General features: G+C 40.7%; 4 protein-coding genes across 4 annotated transcripts; 1 reads left to right on the top strand and 3 right to left on the bottom strand.

Moving 5' to 3' along the window:
- Nucleotides 1-559: 559 nt before the first annotated feature.
- pla2g12a (phospholipase A2, group XIIA) lies at nucleotides 560-3847 on the bottom strand. Its single transcript, XM_079730186.1, has 4 exons — nucleotides 3512-3847; nucleotides 3266-3342; nucleotides 2964-3129; nucleotides 560-2423 (listed from the first exon to the last, which is right to left on the bottom strand). The coding sequence occupies exons 1-4, from the start codon at nucleotides 3723-3725 to the stop codon at nucleotides 2308-2310; spliced, it is 573 nt and encodes a 190-aa protein (XP_079586312.1). The 5' UTR covers nucleotides 3726-3847; the 3' UTR covers nucleotides 560-2307.
- A 320-nt stretch (nucleotides 3848-4167) lies between these two features.
- dnajb14 (DnaJ heat shock protein family (Hsp40) member B14) lies at nucleotides 4168-13813 on the bottom strand. Its single transcript, XM_079729333.1, has 8 exons — nucleotides 13654-13813; nucleotides 11394-11574; nucleotides 9151-9296; nucleotides 8439-8627; nucleotides 7366-7448; nucleotides 7000-7109; nucleotides 5643-5815; nucleotides 4168-5083 (listed from the first exon to the last, which is right to left on the bottom strand). The coding sequence occupies exons 1-8, from the start codon at nucleotides 13784-13786 to the stop codon at nucleotides 4959-4961; spliced, it is 1140 nt and encodes a 379-aa protein (XP_079585459.1). The 5' UTR covers nucleotides 13787-13813; the 3' UTR covers nucleotides 4168-4958.
- Nucleotides 13814-14617: 804 nt separating this feature from the next.
- Nucleotides 14618-21685, bottom strand: LOC307071070 (tetratricopeptide repeat protein 39B-like; the record flags this gene model as incomplete). The annotated part of the gene is made up of 18 exons (XM_079729938.1): nucleotides 14618-14732; nucleotides 14816-14932; nucleotides 15286-15403; nucleotides 15512-15623; nucleotides 15976-16096; nucleotides 16188-16279; nucleotides 17236-17397; nucleotides 17482-17541; nucleotides 18318-18385; nucleotides 18567-18675; nucleotides 18919-18984; nucleotides 19221-19326; nucleotides 19446-19575; nucleotides 20198-20274; nucleotides 20420-20551; nucleotides 20904-21005; nucleotides 21286-21320; nucleotides 21653-21685. 18 exons carry the CDS (start codon nucleotides 21683-21685, stop codon nucleotides 14618-14620), a joined length of 1755 nt encoding a protein of 584 aa, XP_079586064.1.
- A 339-nt stretch (nucleotides 21686-22024) lies between these two features.
- On the top strand, nucleotides 22025-26072 carry snapc3 (small nuclear RNA activating complex, polypeptide 3; the record flags this gene model as incomplete). Its single annotated transcript, XM_079729323.1, has 9 exons — nucleotides 22025-22251; nucleotides 22364-22447; nucleotides 22551-22632; nucleotides 22780-22881; nucleotides 23032-23181; nucleotides 23446-23528; nucleotides 24591-24749; nucleotides 25378-25485; nucleotides 25912-26072. The coding sequence occupies 9 exons, from the start codon at nucleotides 22025-22027 to the stop codon at nucleotides 26057-26059; spliced, it is 1143 nt and encodes a 380-aa protein (XP_079585449.1). The 3' UTR covers nucleotides 26060-26072.
- Nucleotides 26073-26813: the final 741 nt, after the last annotated feature.

Genomic DNA, 26813 nt, shown 5'->3' with positions numbered 1-26813 from the left:
AGTCAGTGAATGTGTCTGATCTTTATTAATCTTTCTTATCAGAATGGGAAATGCAATATTTTAGGACCGATTCACCATTAAACGTGTTTCAAACAACATTTCTAGCGAGAAATATACCTTTTACTTGCATAATCTTCAGTCAGGGAATGTGTCTGATCTTTAGTTTGATAGTTATTAGGAAGATTTTATGGTCTCGCTCTCATGTTTCAACGACGTCGGGTTGCGCGCACACACACACCAGCATCAGAAATAAACTGATTTTGTAAGGCCAGAAGAGCAAAATAATACATATGTATTCATGCATGTATGTATGTATGTATGTATGTATGTATGTATGTATGTATGTATGTATGTATGTATGTATGTATGTATGTATTGTTTTGTGATCCAAGAGTTTTCTAAGATGGGACTATAACTCTTGTTCCCTCCAAACGAAGAATTGCAGTCACATGTTTACAAATCTCCCAAGTTAGAGGCTAGACCCCAGCAAGCTTTTGAGGTATGTTCATTGAGGGTGGATAAGAATAGGACAAACCAGAAAAGTCTTAATCTGGCTGGATATATTTATTTCAACAACATATAAAATCAAAAATAGATACCATACAGCAGTTTTCAAAGTGCTGCATGAAGAACAAACAAATCTGATGATCATCTTCTGAAGGGAGCTGGCAACTTGGATTCCTTGTCCTTAGCTCCTGCAGTGTCCACAATCTTGATTTTCCTCGACTTCACTTTACTGTACACATTATTATCCTACACTCATACCTTAGAAAGTTGGAAAGTTGCTACCCTAAGTGGGCCCAACTTGCCACGTGTTGCTGGAAGTTGGAAAGCCCCCAGCAGCAGGTGCACTCCTCAGTGATGTTTGGGTTCGGAGATGTCTCTATTTTCATGTTGGCCAATGATGGTTGTTCTAGAATGCCAATATACTATCCGATCGCCAGGGGTTGGTTGGAGTAGGGTGCGTGGGTGGGGTGGGGAGTTAGGTCAAGTATAAGCAATATAGTTAAAGTTACGTGGATAAACATTTATAAAAGAATCAACGTTTTATTTAATTTATAACATTTTTTTTAAATATAATTACTGCTGCTCCAATTGTATTGGACTGTTGGCAAGTCAAATGCCTCAAATAATTGAATAACAATGTAATTTAAACAGTACCAATCACATGGGGAAGTTTGCGGACGACACAACTCTGGTGGGGTTCATCACCAAGGACGACGAGACCCACTACAGGAAGGAGGTCAACCTTCGGACCACGTGGTACAGAGACAACAGCCTCCTACTGAATGTCAGCAAAACCAAAGAGATTGTTGTTGACTTCTAGAGAGGCCACAATGAACACCCCCCACTGACCATCGATGGTGCTGCTGTGAAGAGAGTGAGCAGCACCAATTTCCTGGGGGTGCAAATCAGTGAGGACCTCTCCTGGACCACCAACCCTGCATCGCTGGCAAAGAAAGCACAGCGGCGCCTCTGCTTCCTCCGCAAACTCAAGCTCAAACTCCACCCATCATGTGCACATTCTACCGGGACACCATTGAGAGCATCCTATCCAGCTGCATCACTGTGTGGGGCGGGAGCTGCACTGACTACTACAGGAGAGCCCTGCAACATATAGTGAACACAGCTGGAAAGATCATGGGTGCCCCATGATCTTTCCAGAAACCATAAACTTGCCAATAAAACAGTCAACCTCCCTATAAAAGAGGGGGATACTGTACAGTAGAGGTATGAGTGTAGGATAATATCCCTCCAATAATTGAATAACAATGTAATTGATAAAACGATGGCTCACTTTTAAAGGCTGAGTGTCTGATTGGTGCGACAGTAACACAGCAGCATGTTCAGTTTAACATTTTCTCATTATTATGTCATCTTTAATATCAAAATCGAAATCTTATCTATTAAGTTAACTTATTTTTATGGACTTCATTACGTTTTAGTACAATGAACAGGATGTAAGATACAGTAGTTTCCTGGTCGGACAACAATTGATTGACCTGGAAGACAACAATTGTACCTTCACACAGACATTTATTCGTTGTTTTCCATTGGATATTGTCCTACAACATTTGTATGAAGTTGAATGTAATCAAATTAAACAATATTGCACATTTGTAGAATTCAAATATTATCTAAATACATAAATAATTAAAAGTAATGCTTATAATCCACATTCACTTGCCAGAAATACCCCACCGCTAAACCCTGAAAAATACTTTTTAAAGTTTGAAAAGCTGTAGTTTCCTTTTCCAGTGTATTAGGTAATCACTTGCTCCTAGCCCACTTCAGTTTTTTTGTTGGTCACAACTCCTTCAGCTCAAACAGACAAATGCAGGTCTCCCGCTGGCTGTCCAGGTAAGGTTTACATCCCAAATGCATGACTGCATCAAAGAGCAAAATCACCGCTGACTCACACGCTGTCGGGAGACATAGAGTACATGAGCACTCAGCAGCACACAAGTGGAAAATAATGTTCCCGTTTAGACAATACATCACCATGGTAATTATAAAGTAAACCTACAGGTATTAGCATGTGTACTCACTTCATGGTTCATTTAAATCTGTTAATGTCACAATTCATGAAAAGTTGTAAAATTGTAGGTCATATTTGTTATACATGGTTTTACTAAAATAAAGTTTGCCTTTGACGGCCAACTGCGACGTTGAAATAATACCTGTAAGGCTTGAAACATCAAACTAATCCATTTCAATATGTCATTTATAAAACCTTAGCCTATTTATTAGCTGTTTGTGTCGATGGTTCAGATTACTAGAAATTTCATATCTATGAGCTCAGTAGAGTTAAAAGTATATGAATGTCAATGCTGAACCTATTATTGCAACAAAACAAAAAAACTTCTGACCCATATACACAGATTCAGAAGTGCCCTACGTAGCTTTAAAACGTCACGTTGTGCCATTGAATAAAACATTTTCTTATCGCCGGTTGTTATTACCTTGGACCCCTTGGGCCAATCCCAGAGTCTGTTGCAGGTTGCTGCAGATGGTATCAAGGCAGTCTTGAAATTGTTCGTCACAGTCAAGTTTCTGTCGACCGCAGGAGTCGTAACAACGGTCATGTTGGTTACAGCACTTGGTCATGGATGGGATTCCTATGTCAAACTTCAAACAGACATTTGTATCGTTTATCACTCTTGTTTAGCTTACATGGTAACACATTGCGACATAAAACAGGTATACTGTAGTAATTCATTTTTTCCTATTTGGCGAAATGTGTCATAATGTAATCCAGGCTCACATGGAATCCAAACAGTGGAGATCCGCAGCCGTTAGGGGGCGGTGGTCTATAGCCAGGACGAGGGGCTGGCAGATATCCTACAAGGGGCAAATGACACACCATACAAATTACACCTTTTGGCTATAACGAGAAGATTACGTGACAATATATTTCACAGAATTAGAACAGATGACACACTTTTTAATCAGCCAGCAACTTTAATGAAAACCTTACACTATACCAACGAGGATAGAAAGGATAGCTTACCATCAGTGCATTTATATTGGCACAAACCATCATATCCGCCAAACAGGTCCAGCGCAACATTTAGATATGTGTCAATCTTGTGAACTCCATTACGGATTGTTTTAAAAGCCTTTCGCCAGTCTGGTGTTTCGGGTTCCTGTTTAGACATAGACACACGCAATAGGCTCCCACAGAACAACAAACCAAAAACACCCATCGATGCGCAGTAGCGCATATTGCACTTGATTGACAACTAAAAGTATGTTCCTGTTGTTAATTAGTATTCCATCTTTATTGTTTTCCTAATTCGCTTCAAGAATATTGTGGCAAAGGTTGCTGAAGTGTCGTCGTTTCCGGGTTCGGTGTAATCACGTGGTACTGATTACCTGACGAAGATGCCATTTATAAAACGCCAACGTGTCGTTTTTTCTAAACACTACCTCCTACATTAAAGCAACTCCCCATCATTAGTTACGGTGCTGCTTTTTTCGTTATCAAGTTAGAAGTTTATCTCAAATGGTTAAACCCGTAAAGAGCAAGAGTCTAAACTGCTCCAGGAGTTTTCTCAATCGCAATTACGTAACCAACTATAACATGAACTAGCAACTAACAGCATACATACAAACACATGATGTTCGATCAGATCCAATGGTTCAATGTATTATAAGAGCAATGTGTCAAGATGGTCACATATTCTACTTTATTCAAATGATTAGTCGAGCATTAAAGAAAAAGTTTCTCTACTTAAATAATGTCATAAAATCCAAACATTCAAAAATGAAACAAGGTATTCATAATAACAGCTTCAATGCAGTCCTTCAGCCTATGTCCCAACAAGTTCACATTTTGAGAAGACAATATACAATGTTCTTGAGCAGCGAAATCAAAGTTGTACTGTTCTCGGTCCATGTCCAAAACATCTACATGGGTAGCCAGGAAGCATTCAATTAGGTTCTTCATGTTCTCCACAAGCCGCTCTAGAGCAGCTAGGACAGGTACTTCAGAAAAACTGACAGTCTCCATGATAAATACAGGTTTTCTTTCTTTTTACAGTAAGCGGAAAATGTAGATGTTCAGGTTGAGATGAGGACATTTGAAGAATCCCTGTTGTTAGCCACAAGTCCCTTTCCACTTTACAATCAAGTGTCTTTTTCCTTTGTTCCAGAAAAAGAAAAATCAGGATGCATGGAGGCTTCTAGTATATGGTGAGAATGGTTCAGTATAATACAAAAAATAATAATAAAAAAGGTAGATTCCGGGACACGGTTGGGCCGAGAGAGGGGGGGGGGGGGATGATAGGAATAGGAAAGATTGGGTATGACGGGACTCCTTAAAATCTCAACAGTAAGGCTAAAGCATTTTAGTCATTTTTATTCTCTTTACGCCTACCTCAAAGATATTTCCTTAAAAAACATGTACATACATCTATCATATACATTTATAAGATCTAAAACGGGGCATCCCCAGCTCATCCCCCTCGGAAGAGGTCGTTAAGTCTGTCCAGCTCCCTGCAGTTGTCCATGGTCATGAGCTCGGCCTTCTTGCGCATTCGGTCGTCCCTGTACACCTTGGCAGCGTACAGCAGGTCTGTTTCTGGGAGAAACAGGCAAAATAAACTAATGTCAGCAAAAGTTAGTCACTTCCGAAAATGTAGTCATGCCAGGGATCGTCACAGAGTTAAAGGTGACATATTATATCACCAGGTGTGAATGGCATTAGCCATATAATATGTTCTAATATGTCCCCTTTAAACAGAGGTCTGAAAAAGGCCATTTACTTATTTTCTGACGCTTACATCCAAAGTGACTAGATCAGGTCTTTATTGGCGCAGGGTGGGGTTAGGGGATCTCATAAGGACAACTAAAGGGTATGCTGTGAACATTGGAGATCAAACACAGTACCTTTTAGCTGGAAGTCCAACCCCTGTGGCCACTACATTACCCTGACCCCCCTAAGAATGATAATGTTATATCATTTCCTATTCAAGACAAAAGTGAGGGATTTTCTTTAACATTTATATTGAATGATCGTTTAGACAGGGGTCCTATGAGCAGACCCTAGTGTCTGAAATGCACATGTACTCAATGTGTATAAGCATTTTCCAGAAACTAGCCAGTCTCAGGAGCGCCTCATCACGGACAGGAATACTTACTTGTCTGCCTCTCCTTCCAGCAGTTATTTCTAACATTGGACACGTAGTCCTCCTCCACGTTCTTCTCTATGTTATGCAGCTTGTTGCCCTTGAATTCAGACCTAAAGTCCCGGGTGACGTAGTAGTCCACACGCAGATTTTCCGTCTGCCGCTTCACTGTCTGCGCGGTCGACCTGGGGAGAGAGGACGCGCACATACAAACTCATGCTGACGGAGGAACTTATACACATGTACATCCGTTGCGTTTGCTGGTCGGCTGTCTCTGAACATGGTTTCCAAGGTGTCCAAATCATATTCCAAAAATCACTTCTGTGCTTGACATTCATCAAGAAGAGAAGGAATCTGCACATTGTGGAGGCAACTTAAAGGGGTAGTTCAGAATTTTGGACATAGGGCCTGATTCCCAAGTTAGCCTTGGTGTTCTTTATCATTGGAGACAGTTTTCAACACACGTCATTCAGTCCTTCTAGTTGCAGAGTTTGCTCATGCTAGGCTAGCGCACGGCAACGGGCAATACTAGCCTGCTAGTAAAACAGTCTTACCCACTACACAGTGGGTGTAAATGTCTGTGTTGATAAAATAATGTTAGAAATAAAACCAACCTTGCATTGCACTGCATTTTTAGGGACTTGCTGTGTCTCAGCAGCAGTGTTATATTCCTGGTAGTAGGCTACGGCAGCGGCACACTGATACCTAGGTTAAATTCCGCTGCTGCTGAGAAAGTAGTCCCTCAAAATGCGATGATTCATGCGATGCAAGGTTAGTTTTATTTCTAACATTATTCTATCAACACAGACATTTACATCTATAGTCTGGCGTTATAATTGATTTACCTCGGGTGTACTGTGGAGTGGGTAAGAAGTTTTAATAGCAGGCTAGTATTGCCCGTTGCCGTGCGCTAGCCTAACACGAGCAAACTCTGCAACTAGAAGGACTGAATGAAATGTGTTGAAAACTGTCTCCAATGATAAAGAACACCAAGGCTGACTTGGGAATCAGGCCCTATGTCCAGAATTCCGAACTACCCCTTTAATACAATTCAATAATTAATGTGCATGGCTATAATGCTGTTTATTGAATAACAATGCAACAAACTAGCATGCATTCAATTCTCAATCATCACAGGTCTTAGAATCTGAGCAACTTTTTTTATCAAAGAAGTTCAGTCTAGAGTAAGTCAAGTTGCAAGTCCCGGTTTTCAAGTCTCAAGTTAAATTCTCAAATCTCCGCCTCGGTTATTCACACATTAAATATTTAACAAATGCAATATGATTTTCTGGTTAGTTTTGCAATTCAAATGTGCATTCTCTTACCAAATATATATTTTTTTGAATGCACCATTTGAATATGTACGTACGGTCTGGAGTACAGGCTGTAGGGTGGAGTTGAGACCATCAGCTGGCTCAGAATGGGCACCAGGATCAGCACCAAGATGGGCATCAGCTGAATGAACGTTGAGAAGCCACCCTGCACAACAACAAGACAGGAAATGAGACCGTATCATCTACAGCCACCTACAGGCAGAATCAACACTGAAAATATATGGCTGCCATTTCATTTTCATAGAACTGTGAATAGTTTGTACTGAAAAGTTACGTACTCTAGCTAAAGAATTGAACCAAATTCAGTCCAGGATTATTTCTCCCTGGACTTCCATTTGGTAAAACCTGATACTCTCCAAGATGTACATGAATCCTAGAGTTAACAATGCCAGTGTACATACGTCTGCCCTCTCCTCCCTCTCCTGTCTTTGATCCGTCTGTTGGCTGTAGCGTGCCCTGCCGTTGGTGAAGGTGTGTGTACTCGCTGTTGAAAGGAATACATTTTCAGATTACAGGAGTCAACTATGCATTGGGTTTTGTTATAGCAGAAACCTGTCCAAGTGTGACATCTGCTGGCAAACAGGAGAAATTCCAAAATGACTGCAAATTCTGACATAGCCTGCCTTATGACTGTGTTTTAAAATCAGTCTATTGTTGTCTACTAATTGTCTACTATTGTCTACTAATCTCTAAACTGTTTACATAAACCTTTAATATAAAGACATCTATATTTTGTACCTTGTTTGCACAGCACTTTGTGCAACAGAAGAGCTAAATATTGTCGTCATTGTGGTCTGAATGGTTTCATTACTTGTAGTGTAAAATGTCATAAAAGGAATATGCTCTATAAATATCTTATGTCCACTAAAAAAAGTGAATAAACTAGCAGGCTCTGCTCAAAATAAAACCTGCTGGTGCAGTGGAGCAGTGAAATACTGTGTGCCAGAGGAGTCATAAAAGGTTAATCTACTAACCCAAACCCCTCTCCAGCTATAGTCAAGGCAAAATGTTTAGGCTTAATTAAGGTGAAAATAATACACTAATCTGGAAGGCACACGTGTATAGCTATAGTTTCTCCAAGACAACATGTTATAGACAAATTAAAGCCTGAAAAAAAGCCAGCAAAGGAGTTGGGTGGGAATACATTATCCATTATGCAAAACTATTTAAATAGGGATTCCCAATGTTTACTTTACTGAAAATTGCTGAATCAAGGCACACGTCACATTTGTGTAGAGACGTGTGATGCAAAAAAAGGTTGTGCACGTTTGTTAGAGTGATTTAGGGATGGTATAAGATTGTGAGCAATCGTGTGCGCTAGTGCGTACGTGTGGTTGTCAATGATTGTGTGAGGGAGTGCGTGTGTATGTGTGAGTGCACGTGTGCGTGTGAGCGCACGCATGCGCGCGTGCGACTGGGTGAAAGCGCATGTGATTGTGTGAGCAATTGACTGTATGCAATAGGATTTGCTTACAGGAGGGGAACCCGCCACCGAAGAACATGTTGAACAGGTCCTCAGGAGTGATGTCCCCCTCGAAGCCCCTGTGGAAGTCGAAGCCCCCTGGCTGGGCCTGGCCTGGACTGCTAGGCTCCTCCCCCCCTGTGAGGTCATACTGTCTTCTTTTGTCAGCGTTGCTCAGCACGGAATACGCATTGCCGATCTCTGGAGGAATACAAAAGCAATGTGTTCATGTAGATAGGAGGTCCAACACATATTTTGTGAAAATTAGCGAGGAATTTACTTGTGGAATGACAACTAAAATGTGTTAGAATGCACCAGAGCCTCACTAGAATAACCTGTGACTACAATAAAACCACTCTGCATCACGTACATCCGCGTCTTGCACTTGCGCGCCATGCACTTGCGCTCCATGCAGTTGCGCACATCAGCACCGTGCACTTTATCAGAACGTGCCATTTTTAACAGCCTTTCCTGATACAGAAGGAATTCAGCTGGGATACTGAACAACAGATGTAATCGGCCGTCTAGAGTGGAGGCCTTAGGGGCGAAGGCCTTCACCTCTGCTACACAAAATATTTTTATACTGGCCTCTGGACATGGTTAAACAGCCTTTTCTTCATCTTCTCCGTCGTCTGGGTTCATATCAAAGTATCCATGGGTGGTAAGCACTAAAAACGTATACTATTGGGAATAACATCCATGTTAGCATTATAAGACGGTTTACTTTTGAAGGCCTCAGTTGCACCAGGCGCATGGTTCTTGTCTGGGTGAAACTTGAGCGCTAGTTTCCTGTAGGCCTTCTTCAGGTCCTCGTCGCCGGCTTCTTTATTGATGCACAGCACCTCGTAGTAGTCCTTACACCGCTTTATCCTGGGAACACAAGTACAGGGGCCACATTAGTCATTTCAAGTCATTCATGGGGTCAGTGAATTAACCCGCTAGGGCTCTTAGCACCTCCACGGCACAACTTGAATTGACACCATTTGATTCTCAACAATCATTTGCTACATGTTATTTACATCCATTTCAATCCACGTTCCAGTAGGTCAGAAAAACATAAAAAGGCTGCCATTTCCCAATCATGATGAAGCTGAATATAAACAAAACCTATTTAATGTGTCAGGTTTTGTCACGTGATCTAGACATGTCTAAATGAGGCACCAAACATTGTTGCGTCATCTGCAACCTAACACAGCAAAACCTAATGAGTTTTGCATATCCAAGAATGCGACACGTGACTGTGCCTTGTGCTTTCAAAGCAAGGCTTATCGTTTGTTCATGCATTAGTTGTTAATCAGCCATTAGTGGGTGATGGTTTTTTTTGTCATGAGGAGGCTTTCTAAATGAGAACAACAAACAAGCAACTCAGTAAACTGTATCACAGGAGATTCCTCAGGGTTATATTGAGACCTTGGAGACCCTTGAAGGGTTTGTTATTTAAACCTCCAGGGGTGGGTGCAAAGAAAGGAACGATGCAACACACTGAAAGTATTGCACAAGGGACGACAAATGCCATGTTCTCTGACTTGGAAATAATACAATCGAACCAGACCTGGGTGCATGGCCAATGAGTTGTCCATCATCAAACTGTACTGTGCATTGTGATTCAAAACACTCCTGCTCGATGCAAAGTCTTCTTCTCTGGTCAAAATGCTACACATGTTTGTGTGACTGTGTTCCTCCCTACCCTTATTGGCAAAAATCCAAGCACTAGCGGTTCCCATGGAGATCTGCTGTGTGTGCCGAGAACTGCATAGTGTGTGGGGGCCTCAAATGGCCCGGGAATATAAAAGGTGCAGAAACTCAGGATGGACAGAGCTAGAATTGTCCATTAAGAAGTGAAGTCAAGTGATATCTGCATGTTTTGAGTGGAGCGATAAGTGGCTTTAAGTTTGGGGTAGGGTCAGAAGAGATTTGTTATGAAAAATACCATGGAGAAATCGAAAATGACCATCAATGCAACATAACACCATTTCTCACCCTAGCCCCATAAAAGAAACTGGTGGAATACGATGATCTACTTTAGGTATCGTTCTCTTGCAATTAACACATGATCAGAGAGGGCCGACAATGGTTCAATCGCAAATACCAAGAAGGACCTGGGAAGACTTGAGAAGTCTTCTTTATTTCGCTCTTTCCAACTACCACTATATCCATATGCATCTTTCAATCACAACTTGTCCAGTCGATCTTCATCTGGCTCGCATTAAGAGCAACCATACAAGATTGATCCTAAATTAAAATTGAAACCCTTATGGTTCAGAATCCCTTAGGAAGGAATCACATATTATCAGCCGTTCACATTTATTTTTTCACAACCTGTTCAGCTCCTGGGTTTTGCTACTCAGCCGTTTATTTTTTTAATCTACCTTCGATTTCGGTGAACAATTTAAACAAACAAAAGCCCCTGTATGTACAGCACCCACTAGCCTCTCAAATCTCAGTCCATATCTTCTCAGATCAGCTTTCTACCATGGCAAGTATCACAATGACATTATTTAGTATTGGACCAAATCTAGGAGAACTCTACAGCCTGGCAACAGGATATGGAGACAGCAGCAGTTATAGTTCATATTCTAGACCAGAGGTCTAACAGGAAGACAACAGTCGGGGTCCGGACCCAGAAGCCTTACCATAAGGACCCGGACCTACAGCGGATTATGATATAAAACGACGGGTACCTTCTATTTGAACCGGCCCAGCTTCTGTAGACTTTACGGTAGTGGTTTAGCGGGTGAGGAAACGCACAGACCTATTGCATGTGAGTCAAGCCATCCCACGTGATATTAATCAGCTAATTAAGTCTGTGCATTCCAGGCGGTATACATTTAAACTCAGTGAAGACAGATGAGCGAGTTAGAGGCAAGTTACACATGAAAATATGGCAGAAAGAAAAAGATAGCGATACAGACGAGTGAGACGGAGAGGTATAGAAGAGTGAGATGGAGAAAGGGAGAGAAACCTCACCTCTGCACGCCCTCCACCTGATCCTTGGTGAAGATCTTGGCGGCCTCCCCTCCTCCTGCCGGATCATGGCCCTCCTGGTCTGCGTGCAAGCCGTTACTCCCCCCGCTGCTCGCAGGCCGCCGCCTGCAGTGGGATCCGTTCCCCGCCGAGCTGCCATTCTTAGTCAGCGCATCCAAAAGCACTGGAGAGAGACAGACCAAGGGTGAGGGTTCAGGCTAGGCACACAGCTGGACTGAAGGACTGGTTTGGTGTGCATGGGAGGTTTCGGAATACAAAATCAATACCTGCTGTGTTTTTTGGGAGGAAACTTTCGAAATCGCAATAGATCAGAAACTGACAATGTCAATGTTACATAACGTTATAATGCCGAAACTAATTCAGACTATGCAACTTTCATTGTACAAGTGTTTCAGGTGAACCTTTTTTAAATGTAATTTAAATGTATACAAATTAATAAAAGAAACTAGCTGCAGCTCTCCATTTTATTCCTCATGCATGTGGCATTAGTCTTACTAAACCCTACAATGTCCAGCTGCATTATCTATACCAGCATAACCATAGGCCAACTTGTCCTCAAGTTAACATTAGACAAGAAGGTGTCTTAGAACCTTTACACAAAGAGGCAGGATGTACAACACAAATACCAACCCCAATATCTTATACCAGTTGAGCGTGTCCCAAAAACAAGTACCAAGAGCCATAATAGAAACAAAAAAAACGTTCTGTACCCCAAAGCCCAGATGTAAGCCATGAATGACTAGACACCCATTATTGTATTCATTAGCATTAGGTCCATAATTATTATGCTTGTTGTCCGTCAATCTGACTCCATCTTCTCCACACTACTACTCGGGATATGGCAGGATATGCCTTGTATCACTGCTGTAGCGTTATACAAGTATCGATTGTAAGCACACTGAGCACAGACACAATATTGAAGATAATGGGCATACTCTTTCCTTCAAATATGACATAACTGGATACGTAGTATGATTTTTAACTACACGTGTTTCATTAATATTGAAGCTGTAGCTGCTCTGTAGCTTCAAAAAATGTACATGTTTTCTACAACCGGATACAAGTCTAGTTTTGGTTGGAAAACATTAATTCAATCAAATGTCACTAAATAACGTAGCCAGACGTAGTTGGTGAAACTTCAATCTCCTCAGAACACTTAATTGGAGCCCTTCATACAGCCTGACAGAAAGTTACACATAAATTCAAAACGTTGATTTTTGTGAAACCAAAAGGGATGGAGATACAACGATGACAACCCAAACTTTCCGTAGAGGTGCATCATTGGAGAGCTAATCGCCATTAAATACAATCAGATAAGAATTATATCATGAATAGGGCACTTCGAGAAGGGAATTGCGACGGAGGCCGTACATTAATGCAAACATCATCCATGTATAAAGCGTATTGGAGATACTTCTATTGTTCAAAGGCAATAACTTTTGTGAGGGGATTTACTTTGTTAAACTACTGGATAATAATACTAAAGTAGCCTATAGTCGGATTGACAGCTGAATGCAGTCAATTTCCAACATAAATATTGTCAGAGATGGCATGCTGCTCTGTCCAGGGTGGAAAATGGGTCATCGAATAAAACTGCACAAAAATGCACTCACATATGTACGATTGCAGAGCCTCCTATCCATCAATCGATTGCGTCTTGAATTAGACTGCTTCTTTAGATAAAAGCCAACCATACACCATTGCTCTTATACCATGGCTAATGCAATACTTCCGACTGCAGCCTCTGGGTCGATCAGTCAATGAAGGGATTGACAGGAGCCAGGCTCGCCCGGGAACAGCTAGTCCAACGTACAGTCCCTTCTCTCAACCGTGTGTGTACTCTGTTCCCACTCAAATCACGGTCATGATTAAATTCACAGCATTGTACAGCCACCGACACACAGCAGCGGTTTAACAGAAAGATAACACTGTTTGGCAAGATTCCTTCACAAGCTAACGTTCATGTTAGCAAAGCACCTTGTAAATGCGTACCATTTAAAACGAGAGTAACGTTACGTCGTTTGGCGAAATTAATAACACGTGTGAATGGCTTGTATTGCATTTACATATATACACATTTATAGACCGTAAAACATTGACCCAATTGACAGATAACGTAGCACGGCTATCGTGCCAGCTACTGTGAATTTGCAGTTGGCTAGTAGTCCATTTAACCCGTGGCTAAATCGTATGCTGACTGGAAATAACGGGGAGGTCGGACGCCATTGAATGGATACGGTACCTTTGGCTCTCTCCGTGGGGTAGAGCTTCTCCGCTTTGTTTAGAAACTTTGACGCCTTCTCTTTATCACCAGCTTCGAGCGCTTTCGAAGCTATATTTATACATTTTTCAGCCTCGTCCCTGTTCCCTTCCATCTTTCTTCTTCCTCTTCCTCCCCCGGCTCGGTCAGCTGATCATCTCACAGACCACGTGGTCTGGACTGTCAGGTGTGTTAGCAGATATGAGGATAATTTACCAATCTCTTATTTGCTGTCTTCTATAATCTTTATGCATATAGCTGTTGATATAGAAGATCGAAAGGAAATGCAAGGACAATTTATGGCGTTAACTGTTTTATTAACATGCGTGTCATAATCCAATATGAAGATGAAAGATATCTTGAAACAATGTTTGAATTAAAAAGCCTAAACATTTAAAGGTAATAATATAAAAAAAAATTAAAATAAACACTTGAAATGTTTTACTTATTTTGGCACGGGGTGGATTATCCATTGCAATCAACAGAGGTCACTATTGCGTTTGCAATTACGTAGCCTACCCTGGGACTTCAAGAACTAGTTTCTGGCCTACCCAACTGGGGACAGGCACCTGGCTGCAGACCTACAGCCTGAGTGATCAAGCAGCCAGACACTCTTGCAATAAGGAGCAACTCTTATTATACATTGAGAACTAAACTTAATTTTCAGACTCAGATTCATGATATCAAATTTTAGGCCAAATATTCTGTGCATTATGTATGGGATAATACATAGAACGCCTGTCATTATTGGGAAAATAAGCACCGACAGGGCGAAGCAAGATTGACATCCAACACCACCCAGGTACTTACACCATCTCCTATCAAAACACGCATGTGTGTGTGTGTGTGTGTGTGTGTGTGTGTGTGTGTGTGTGTGTGTGTGTGTGTGTGTGTGTGTGTTTCCAGTCCCATAAACGTTGAGAGTTCCAGACTCCAACTGTTTTCCTTAGGCTTGAATGCGTGAGGGGTAAGGCTTGTTTGGGAAAGTGCCCATGGTGTTGAGTGCTGCATGGATGCGGAAGTGAAGCCTAGACTCCATGCTGTAGTCCTTGTAGTTCACCCTGTCCGGACAAAAAGTATGTACAATAGTTAAAGGACGCTGCTGAACCAAACGATATGGCAAGAAAAAGGCTTGACCACGCACTTGATTTTCTCCAGGAGTTCTACTGCCTTGTTGGTATCCCCCCTCTGCATGTAAATCAGGCCCAGCTCGTACGTGGTGAAGGGCACCAGGTAGTCATCATACTTGATCTGTTGTTCACTGTGAAAAGTAAAGAAAGGGCTCTTCAGTAATGAATTGAGATAGGGCAGAAGAGTGACTCCCTCTCCCAAATACAATGCACAGCTAAAAGTCTCGGTCATGATCAATACATGTCAAGATGCCTTAGTTACTTATTATTCAATATTATTTAGTAATGAGTAAATTAAAATGTGTTTCTTCCATTTTGCATAAAGTCTCATGAATAACAATGCATCTTTTTTTTTGCAATATCTTATCAAAGTATCTATATTTAGAGAGGAGATAGAGTCAATTTTCCACATGCTCCACTAAGATTTGTAGCATGACTAGACCTGTACCGGATCAGAGCAGTGATCAGTCCCCCCGGGTCTCACCTGGAGATGACGTGGTTGAAGCAGCCCTCTGCCTCCTCGAGGCTGCCCAGCTGTCTGAGACACAGGCCCTTGAGGAGCTGGACCACACACTGGTCGTCTACATGATGATCAGACTGGCCTGTGCACAGTCAGAACGTTAGACACCATTTCAAGGATTTAAAAATGGTGAGATTTATTTTGTTTTACTCAAAGCATCTCATGAATAGTTTCACAAGTATTCACTGACTTGCAGAACTTGCGAGTTGGTCCTCTGCCTTCTTTATGGTGGACAATATGCCGTATGTAAGCTCTGGTCTCTTTCCTACTATCGTGAAGCCGTTCCACACGTACATCATTTCCTAGAATCCCACAAGGCTTGATCAAATCACAGTTTTAGGAAATTAGTATACCGCTATAACAGTTCATATTAGGGTGTCGGGTACCCACCAATGCAGGGAGGACTGGTTTGGTATACTGGTACAACAGTTCATATTAGGGGGTCGTGGTGCTCACCAATGCAGGGAGGACTGGTTTTGTAAACTGGTATAATAGTTCATATAAGGGGGTCGTGGTGCTCACCAATGCAGGGAGGACTGGTTTTGTAAACTGGTATAATAGTTCATATAAGGGGGTCGTGGTGCTCACCAATGCAGGGAGGACTGGTTTTGTAAACTGGTATAATAGTTCATATCATGGGGTCCTGGTGCTCACCAATGCAGGGAGGACTGGTTTTGTAGGGCTGGAGGAGAAGCATCTCTGGGCCTTCTTGGCAGCAAACTTCTCTGTTGGGACCGACTTCCCAGCAATCCTGAGGCGGAGGCCTTCCACCTGTCTGTTAAACCACACCAGTGGATGACAGCAATGAATGAGCAGAGTTGTCAAAATTAGGAGCAGTGCAAGCAGGGGAGTCTCCCTTCACTCACTTGAACAAGTCTTCTGCATTTTGTCCCATGGCCTCCACTTCTGCGTCTGGGAGCATGGTCAAGAGGGCCGCTTTCTGGTACATATAAGTGGACTGGAAAGAGATTTTAAATTAGTAATAACAAGCAAATTGACAATAACAAAACAAAGCAATGCGGAATGTATGACGTAGAGCAAGAAGGTCTTCAGGCCGGTCTCTTCTGTTTCCCAGGACTCAAACCACGCTTGTAGCTTTTAGGAAGCACAAACTTCCAGAAAATCTGAGGTCTGCCTCAATACAATGTTTGAATAACAATTTATGTCTGAACTGAATGTCCTCTTATCTCTTTCAGCTGTGGCTACAGTTGCACATGTTTGTTGAATACCCCCTGATAAGGTTTTCATGAAGGCCCTTCTTATCTTCCCATCCCCCCAGTGCTTCAAACAAGAAGACATAATGATCATCATACAGGCTTACTTGAAAAGTATGGGGAAATCTAGCCAAGGTGTTTGCATTATCTTGCCTATATAAATTGAATAAGTGAAGAAAAATTACGGAGTCAATGAAGGAAGAGACAGGGAGGGCCTTATGACGCCTACAGCGGCCTCAAAGAAGAATGGCGCCTCCTTCATTCTTTCTCTCACTTTACTTCGTTTTTTTTTACTTTTTCATTTTAACTCCCTACAATTAGCTGGATTTCCAACCACCTTCCATCCTTGTCTGGGGAGGCCAGTGTAACAACAGTTCTTCACACACACACCACCTGGTCGCTTCCATACGCCACCAAGTTGGCTTAGACTGTGCACCTCCAGACAAGGACGCAGGGTGTTGGTGTTAGAAATACGGTTATCTGTAAAATGTGCAGATAATGATACATGACTATGGGGGCTCCATGTTGCCTTGCAGGAGATCTCCTCCAGTGTGTTTGGTGATTGTTGATTTAACCTGTTAACACAGTTGATAGCCTCATGCAGCCCTAGAGTCTATCATCAGTCGGACTCAGGCCAGTAAGGCTGCTTAAACCAGCCACCATCCACACACAGGTTTGAAGTCCAGTGCCAGCGGGTTACCTGGGACCACTTGCTTTCCTTGGAGAGCAGGTCAGCGTAATAGTAGGCTTTCTTCCATTCCTGTTCAAAGGAATGGGCCCACATGAGCTCCCAGTAGCAGAGGTGGTGTATCTGGCGCCACTCCTGCTGGGCCGCTATGCAGGCCAGGTACCTCTCCCTAGCCTAAAGAAGGACGTAAAACAAAATGGTTTTAAAACCGGTTTCCAATCGTTTCAAAAGAACAAAGGAGAGAGACATGATACTTACAAATGTGAAGTTTCCCTTGAGCAAAGCAATCCTGGCAGTGTAGAAGAGAATCAGAGCTCCCTAATCTCAAGGAAAGTTTATAAACAAAAGAAAAGTCAAGTTAAAAATATAAATCCCTGGACAGTATACAGTTTTCAATAAGTCCTGTAATGGGTAAATTCTATTTTCACATTCAGTTTCTGGAACTGCCATTTGTTGATTGAGCCTCCTCCCTGACACTCTTGGGGTGGTCAAGGGTCAAATGATCCAACTGAGAAGTCACCGCTTAGTCACTCCACATAATAATTGTCAATGGTTAAATCAAATAATGTTTACTTAAAGGACAGAGTTTCCTGTATTCTCATCAAGTAGAAGAATGCATAAGGGGATCAAACCCTAACCCCAGGCACAAAGGTTAACGTTAGATACAACTAGGAACAGGTAGGGTGGCTAGACAGTGCAAGGAATAGGAGACAGAGGTTACATGATGAAGGGGAAACAACATATGGATTTTTCCATCCCGTATCATGTGTGGAGCAGAGCTGTTCTCAGCATTTCTGAGACCTGTGCCACTGTAGAGAGAGAGAGACACAGGGCGAACTCCCATCTGAAGACTCAGATTAATGAGAGGCCTCGGATTATGTTTGTTGCATGTTTTTTGTATGTTTTTGCATGTTTTTTACTTAAATATATTACCCTAATAGTTATACTTTCGGAATTCGGATGACTCTTAATTCTTAAAACATTTTACACAGAAATTATTGATGTGGTCCGAAATTCCCACCACAGTCCTCCCGCAGGTATCCTATTAGAATGAATGATGGATTAACTTTCTATTGTAAGGATGTGGAACTTACATTGGGGAACTTTTTAATATAGGGTTCCAGTAGGTTCTCAGCTTCTGTCAAGTCCACCTCGCCTGTGCCTTTTGTTGAAAGTAATGAGATTGTAATCGTTATTTTCACAAAAAAAAAAAAGTATGATACATTTAAATACCTAAGGTTGTTATCCAAAATAACTTTGGATATATTGGCAATATTGGCTTCTCTCAATAAAAAATAAAACGTTTCCTTGAAATGTACAAAAATATCTTCTTGTTCCCTTACCGAGTATGACAGTGATGTAGAGATGGTACATCAACAGTGTGAGCATACTGAGGATGGAGCGCAGGCCATTTGTGGCGACGCCAGCTCTCAGCTCCGAGAGACCCAAATCCTGGAACATTACCAACAGTGCGTTCTTTAAAAGCGCTCATTTAACAACACAAACCATGCAGAATTTAAAGATCACAAAATATTGAAGGCTTTATAAAGATGACTAAAAAATAAATGAAAGAATAACCAGCAATTAATCATCCAGCCATATCATTCATACACACACATATACAAAATGAATTTAATAGAATAAACTAAAGCAAAATAATATATAGATTGTAAATAGTCAGGCAGTAGCACCAACCCTGTCTCCAGAGAAGCCAAGGAATTCCATCAGTCTGAGGACTCGTGTTGGGAGCAGAGACAGCATCTAATGGAGGGATGGGGGAAAAAAACCCTCAATAGTATCAACTAGTTAAGGATACAGTTACCCATCAATCTTTCCAAGCAGAACCGTTTCAAGTTGATTGTCATGTACATTAATTGAATAAATGCAACTACATACTTGACTTGAATGCAACCAAGAAAGATAGACAGTGCAATCAAATAAAAAAGAAATAAAAGAAATTCAAAATTAAAATACCACAAGATTATCTACATGCTTACCAGGTTGAACGATCCGATTCCCATGTTGACACCACATCTGAAGTGAAGGTGTGTGGCTTTCTGCTGCATCTCTTCATCCATTTTGTTTGCAATCACTTGACAATCCCTAAAGGAAAATATAGTAACGATACTGAAGTCAGATTGAAACAAATGTTCTGAACACAGCGCTCGGTGGAACCAAATTGGTGGAACCGATAAGAAGCAGTGCCTCCCCAAGCTCCTTACTTGAAGATTTGATAACTGTTTCGTATCCTCATCCCTCCTTTGATGAAGCCCATGATGCTCTCGTCCATGAAGGTAAGCGAGGCTTTCTGAAGAAGGACCTCAGCATAGCAGAGCTCAGCATGCATCTCCTCTATTTAAAAAATAATTAATTTGACAAAGAAAGGAAAATCACTGAACCCTAATCCAACCTTTTTCATGCGTGCATTCTTTTTAAAGAATGCACACATGGAAGAAATTGACGGATGAATCATATGTTCAAAGGAAATATAATAATTTTATACTATAAAGAAAATATATTCATTATCTTGCATTTGGTTCTGTGCTTTTATGACACAAATATACTTAAATTCTCAGGGACCATTCTGAGAAAGGCAGGTGCCAGGTAGGCAATAGCTATATCTAAACTCAAATGAGAAACACAAGAAAGCCCCTCTTTAATAATAATAACAATCTTATTTAAGAGACTCTATCTACACATTGAAGTAAATTAGAGAGCAAACACTAGTTCTGACCAGCTCTGAATCAACCAACCATTCAAAATGTTAAAGAAAGAAAAAGCAAACCTCTTGGATGGAATTGGATAGACCTCTCCAAATTAGCAACAAAACTTGTGACACATCAGTGACAGCAACTTGGTTGTTTATGAAAAGGCCTCAACGGCGCGCCCCTGTACAGTAGCCCTTTATAGGATGATCAGTTGCAGTTTGCCTGACCCAGGCCATCCAAATAGGAGATAATCAGATCTTTCTTACCTTCTGTCAGATTGTCAGAAGATTGCCGGTACCATAAGTTTGTTATGGTCTCCAATAATCCACTCTTTTTACGAAAGCTGGGGAGGAAAACATGAGAGAAAGGAGGCATATTTAAAGAAGGAAGGACTGATAAAAGTCTGAAGGAGTTTCAATAGCGCAGCCAAACTCGGCATTGACCAAAGTACAGATTGAATAAATAGTGATCGATAAAAAGTGTACTACCTCTGGCATGTCTCTAGAGACTCCCTTAATGAAGTCATGGCTGCTTCTACATCTTTTGGGTCAAAGGTCATGCCTGCCTGCATCACCAGCATACTGCTGTAGCCCATGGCATGGTACATACTCTTGGCCTTCCTAATGGGAAGAAAAACAAAAACAGAAATTAGTGTGCAATGTGTGCGTTCAGAATAAGATATTCTCTCAAATATTAGAAGATATACCCCATTCTGGGTCTTTGGAAGTGTCTGAGATGCCATGCAAGATAAGTAAGGACAGAGAAGGCATTCCTGAGCAGACGCATGTGTGCCTATAAAAGATTTAACTGACATTGAAAGATAAAGACATACAATAAAGAGAAAAGCAGTTTCAGAATATACATTGGCGTTCCTGCATGAGCCTCTATAGGTCTTGGTCTTACTTACTAGCCTACTCTCATCGTTTTTGGAGGTTTATAGTAGTAAATATCACATAATAATATCGCACTCACCATGGTTTTAGATGAGCAACCGCATCAGAGAAGCGGTTGTTGAGGAATAACTCCAGACCAGCGGAGCAGTCCACCAGAGCGCGCTCCAGATCAATCTGCGGACTGCTTTATTCCAAAATACGATCAACAGCTATCAAGTTACATTGAATGAATATTCAAGTAAAGTACATCTAAATATCATGAAAAGGAAAATAGAGGCCAGTTACATGATATCAGTGGCTTATTTTTTGTTCTGAAATCTGATAACGTTAATGCATTCACCCTGGCTAAAAAGAACAAGTAATGCCAAGTACAATAATAAAAAGAAAATCTGGACAAGCCCAAACCAAGAGATGGACTTTAATGAATTCATCAATTGATATATTGTAATAGGCCTACTCACAGTAGGTCCTCGGAAAAATGGCCGCTGATCTCCGTCTGAAGAAGAAAAAACATGCGCAACGCTTTCATTCAATCAAAAGTAAGTTAATCTAATAGCGGTGTATTTAGCAGTAGTTATCATGTTTTATATTGTAAAAATCTAAAATTATCGGATATAGAAATGTTTAATGTGACGTAACGTTAGTCTTTAATTATTTTGTTATAACCATTAAGAATCAAATCAAAATGTATCAGATGCATCAACTCAAAAAGATAATGTTGAATATTTATATTCAACATCATCATTTTGAGTTGGGTAGGCCCACAATTAACTAAGATGCTGGCAAAACATTATATTTCTTTCTAAATGATAAAAAAAAACTAGTTACCAGTGTAGTTTGATTTTCTTTCTTATCCTCCATCGCGAAAAAGTTAAGAGTGAAATTCCTTATCGAAAATGATTAAATGACAAATGTCGTTATTGGGACTTATACAAATGACCTAAACTAGAAAACTGAGCTCCACAGGCGAGCCATTTATGTGTCGTACATGGCCCCCTCAAGCCTTTCACACACAAACCTCACGCCCCCTTTCAAATTACCTCCTTTTCAACCCGATGAGGACCGCAGGTGAAACTTCTTGACGCGGGTTTCACCCAAGCCGTACACCAGCTGATCTGGCGTCGACAAAGCTGCAGACGTCCTTCGAAAAACTACATTTCCCATGGTTCCTGGAGCTGGAGGACACATGACCTGTGGAAAATGGCGACTTGCGGCAAGTCGGTGTCGGAAAACGTCCCAGATTACGAATACATTGATGTTAACACAAAAACTTTTCATATAGGTGCGTTTAGAGATTTATGGTTAGAAAGGCTTAAACCATCACATTACTCATACGAAGAACAGGAAGATGAGGAATTTGAGAAAGAATTATCCAACGAATTCGGGCTCGACGCTGAAACCGTTAATGATCTGAAATCCATCTGCAGGTAATAAACCCAAGGATGTGTCCCAACTAAACAGCATATTTCAACTACCATTGTATTTTGTGTTTTTTTCTGCACATTAACAGATTATCCGTTCGTTTTGTTTTGCTTGAAGCCTCGATTCACTTCGCTGCAATCCTGTGGATCAGCCCACAGATACAAACACTGTTCCGCCCGATTCAACTCTCAGAACACTAATGTAGGTTACACACTTGTTCATCTTTACCTTAGGTTATCCTTAAGTCAACCAAATTGCGTAGGAACAAGATACTGCTTAACACAAATATCGTTATTTCTTACAGACAAAGGAAGAGGAGACAGGATTACAAATCAAAACTCAAAGTCCAAAAAGTTGGTCGACATGACCTCTATGCGGATGAGCTTGTGAGTGTTTAAACAACATGTCACAATACAAAGTACTATCTCTATAGTGAATATCAGTCATTGACATCATTGTATGTTATATTATGAATTGTATGTATTCAGAATGTAGTGGGTCAGTCAAGTTCTGGCTTGATGTTTGGATTTTAGGAGAGACTGACATTTGGAAGGAAACCCACTGAAGGAAACAAGATTCCTGAAGGAGAAGTTATTATCACTGTCAACGTCTACTACCCCACCATTTTTGAGAGAGTTGAGTATGCAAAACAGAACAAGAAACCTGCATAGCTGTGATCTGACTAGTTAAAATGTAGAGTCAAGTGCAGAAAGCAATAGGAAGCTTAAACTGTATTCAGCTGTCAATATTCATGGTATCTTTCCTTTCTTTCTTCCATTTATTAGTTTAAGTATGTTCGACCCCACATGACTTTGTTGATGACCGGGTCCCATACATTGGCAAACTTAAGGGACGCCATTTGCTGTGTCAGTGACCTGCAAGTGTGTGGAGAATTCAGCAACACGCCCGACATCGCTCCTGACTTCATCAGCAAGGTAAGAAGCACAGATGGGCCATGTAAGCTTCCTGGCTGTAGGTTCATTCGACCATCAAGCACAACTTTGACTTTCATTCAATACCACCCTTTTCTTGGAAATTATATTATGACTCCTATTTTATGAATGATTAAGTGGCATTAATGGGTACTCTCAAACTAGCTCATGGAATAACTGTTGTTTTGTTGCATTATTTGTCTGCTGGTTGAGTGCCATTTTCAAGTTATTCAATTCAAAGTGGTTTTTTAATTCTTATTATTTTAGGATCATTACAGGTCATCCTTCTTCTTCCTGGAGGGAGTTTTCTACAATGACATGAGATTCCCAGAGTGTCAGGACATCAGTAGGTAAGTTGGTCTACTTACTATACAAAATCCTTTTTTTTTATAACCACATGAATTGTGTGATTTGAAATTTCAGATGACTGCTTGAATGGTGGTCTGAGATTATCAAATATTCAGTTCTGAAATTATGTTTTACACTGAATTGTTGCATTAGTGTTGAAATGTGGTGTTCTGTTGTGACATTTTGATAAAGGTGGGATGACTATGAAAAGGATGAAACGAGGAGTTGTTAAAACACATCAGCAAAAATTCAGTCACCAACATCGCTGACTTCAGGCTATCCCAATTTACAACCGAGACACAAATCAATTTCTACCAATGCCTCTTTTACGCACCATACAAAACGCAGCCAATAGCCTTGCTGCCCTCCCCAAGGTAGTGGTCAAACAAGGCTCTAAAGCGTGTATAGGCTCATCTCTGTTGGTGATAAACATAGACTAATTCATGCTCAAGACTGGGGATGGAGGTCAGCAGTTTGAAGTGAAGAATATTGCATTAGTTTGAGTACCAGAAGCGCTCGTCTTGTGATAATGAGCTATGAGATAAATTTGCCACAATTTTATCATCATTATCACAAGACGAGTTATGAGTAGGATTCCATTCATTCACTTAATTTGTTAAAAAGTTCCACGGTAGAAGTGGATAATGAAAGGGGTGTTAGGGATCACAAGAAAGGTCAAATATTATCCTTTTTTGAAAGTTGTACATGCATGAAAGACCTGCTATGTCTTCTCCTGATTATTTGATTCAAATTTGAAGTGCCAACCCCGATGTGTAGAACACTTAAAACCACATGTCAAAGTGTATTTAATCATCGGTATACAGTCTTTATTATGCATTGTAACATAGCGATATTCATAGCGATGATGTCTAAGATGTATCTTGTCGTTTATATTAGATTCACATTTATAATTCGGTGCTTTTATCCAAAACAACTTGCAAGTAAGGGAGAGAACAAAGTACACAATCTAAGTTATACTAAATCAGTTTGATTCAGAATCAAAATTGAAATGTAAAGATATTTGGAACATATCATATTTGAATTGTCATGGTTATGTTCCGCAGCACCACGATAGAATGGGCAAAGAGCCACAACTTCCCTTCCTACGAGAAAGCCAAGATGGAGGACACCAAGTTTATTGATCTGAAAATCAAAGTGGGCTTCCCCTATCTCTACTGTCACCAAGGAGACTGTGAGCACCTTGTCATCATCACAGATGTAAGGCAAGTACCATCAATTCAAACTCATTAAGACTAATTCTAACCACCTATCCACGTTGTTTCTGACATGCTTACTTTCTACATACAGTGAGGTAGGTTATAAATAAAAAATGTTTTTATAATTAGCCACTCATGCTTTTTGTTTCACTCAAGATTTCAAGATCATGGCGTCACATCTTACCAAGAATGCATCCATGTCATGAATGTGACAAATGCACCCTGTTTTTTTTTTTAAGGCTCTAAGCAATTTATTATCAAGAATTGAAATACTTAATGACTTAAAAACAAATAGCTTGTTATTTAGCAGATGCTTTTATCGACAAGTTGCAATGAATTTTAGATACATTATGGAGCGGTTCAAGGGATGTCGACACCTACACTGCTGCACAAATTGGGGTTTGACCCAGAGCCTTTCGACTCGGAAATACATCCTAACGATTAGCAGGTCAATTAAATTTACATTTTATAGCCCTTAATCACCATTACAGTCTCAAAGAGCTTAACAGGCCAAATAATTATGATCAGTGTCCTGCCCATTGACAATGTTTGTCATTAAGTTATCATTCCAGTATGCATTTCAATGGAAGTATTGGGCTCATCTCTCAGTGAGTTTCTTGTTGCATTCTTGCAGACTGTCCCATAAGAGTGACTGTCTGGATAAGGAGCTCTACCCTCTCCTGACCCACAAGCACAGGGTGACCACGCGCAGATGCACCGTCTGCCACGTCTACATTGGCAGGCAAGTTGAAATCACATTGGAGTCACAACAAATGGCCAGGCTTTAAAAAAATAATAAAAATGGTACCGCAAATAAATAACTTCTATACTTTCAGTGCTGCCAACTCTCACAGAAATCTCTCACCTCCTATCTGAGATAGAACCATGAGTTGTTGTAATATGTGAATAAAAGGAATATCTGCTACTTATAGATATGGTTTATACATTTGACGTTTTGTCCTATTAAGCCCATTGCAGTAATGTCTGTGTGAAGTAGTGGCGTCTAAAGAAAGAGTTTAGCCTCGGCAAAGTGAAAGGCTGCAGTGGTAAAATAGGACCTGGGCTCCGATGTGCATCAACAATAGGCGTTTATAACGAGTGTTTAAGTCTGTTAATGTGAACTGTCAAAGATGACGGAAGTTTAATTTTTGCATTGGTAATAATCCAGATGGCTGACGACAAACGACCAGTACGCTCCGTGCGACCCGTGCCTCTTCTGTGACAAATGCTTCCGGTTGCTTCACTACGACGACCAGGGAAACAAGGTGGGGGACTTCCAAGCGTATCCCTACGTCGACCCAGGTGCTTTCAACTGAAGTCTACAAACAGAGTTTAAATGGATTTTTTTTTGGATGTTGTGTTCAAAGGGTCGACTGTTCATGTTCCCGTTAATGCTTTATGTGGAAAACCAATATGCTCAGTTTATCTTGTGGACATTCAACAATGGAGCACTCTCTGTAAATGTTTTGCAACACTGTTTATTTCATGTTTGTATGGACAGTGCTCTGATGAAGGAGAACCAGGTATTGTCTGTAGTTTGCAAAGGTGGAATTGACTCATTCCTATTTTGTAAAAGGTTTTTCCATCTTTCACATGAGTGACCATAGAATATTATTCAGTGATGATAGATAAGGCCACATCATTACCTGTGGTAGCCAATTACATGATCAATTTGAGATGATTTATAAATAGGTATTTCTTCATTGCAAAACACATTTTTGCAGTATCATCAGAACAACACTTAAAGGGAAACATTTGAGAAACTGCTGCTTTATTAGTGGACGCTATGATAGACAGGAAAAATACTCTTATTTACAGTTGTTAGAGAAACACTTAAAACATGGTTGAATTAAAGCACGTTTTGGCAAAATAAACTTTGGCGTCCATCACTTCCCTATTGTGCACCTGAAAAACAGACCTCAGAATACAATAGTGAAACTACTTAATCCACTAACTTGGCTTTTATACAAAGAACATTGTGAACAGCTTCTTCTGAATGCAGATTAGAATTGATATGACTAAACTGCAATATGTATATGCAACTCTTGAATAACATTAAAATACACCATA

The sequence above is a fragment of the Pollachius pollachius genome (genome assembly GCF_949987615.1).
Source record: "Pollachius pollachius genome assembly, chromosome: 2".
Classification (NCBI taxonomy): Eukaryota; Metazoa; Chordata; class Actinopteri; order Gadiformes; family Gadidae; genus Pollachius; species Pollachius pollachius.
Note: the sequence above shows the minus strand (reverse complement) of the source record. Positions and strands in the feature narration are given on the sequence as shown.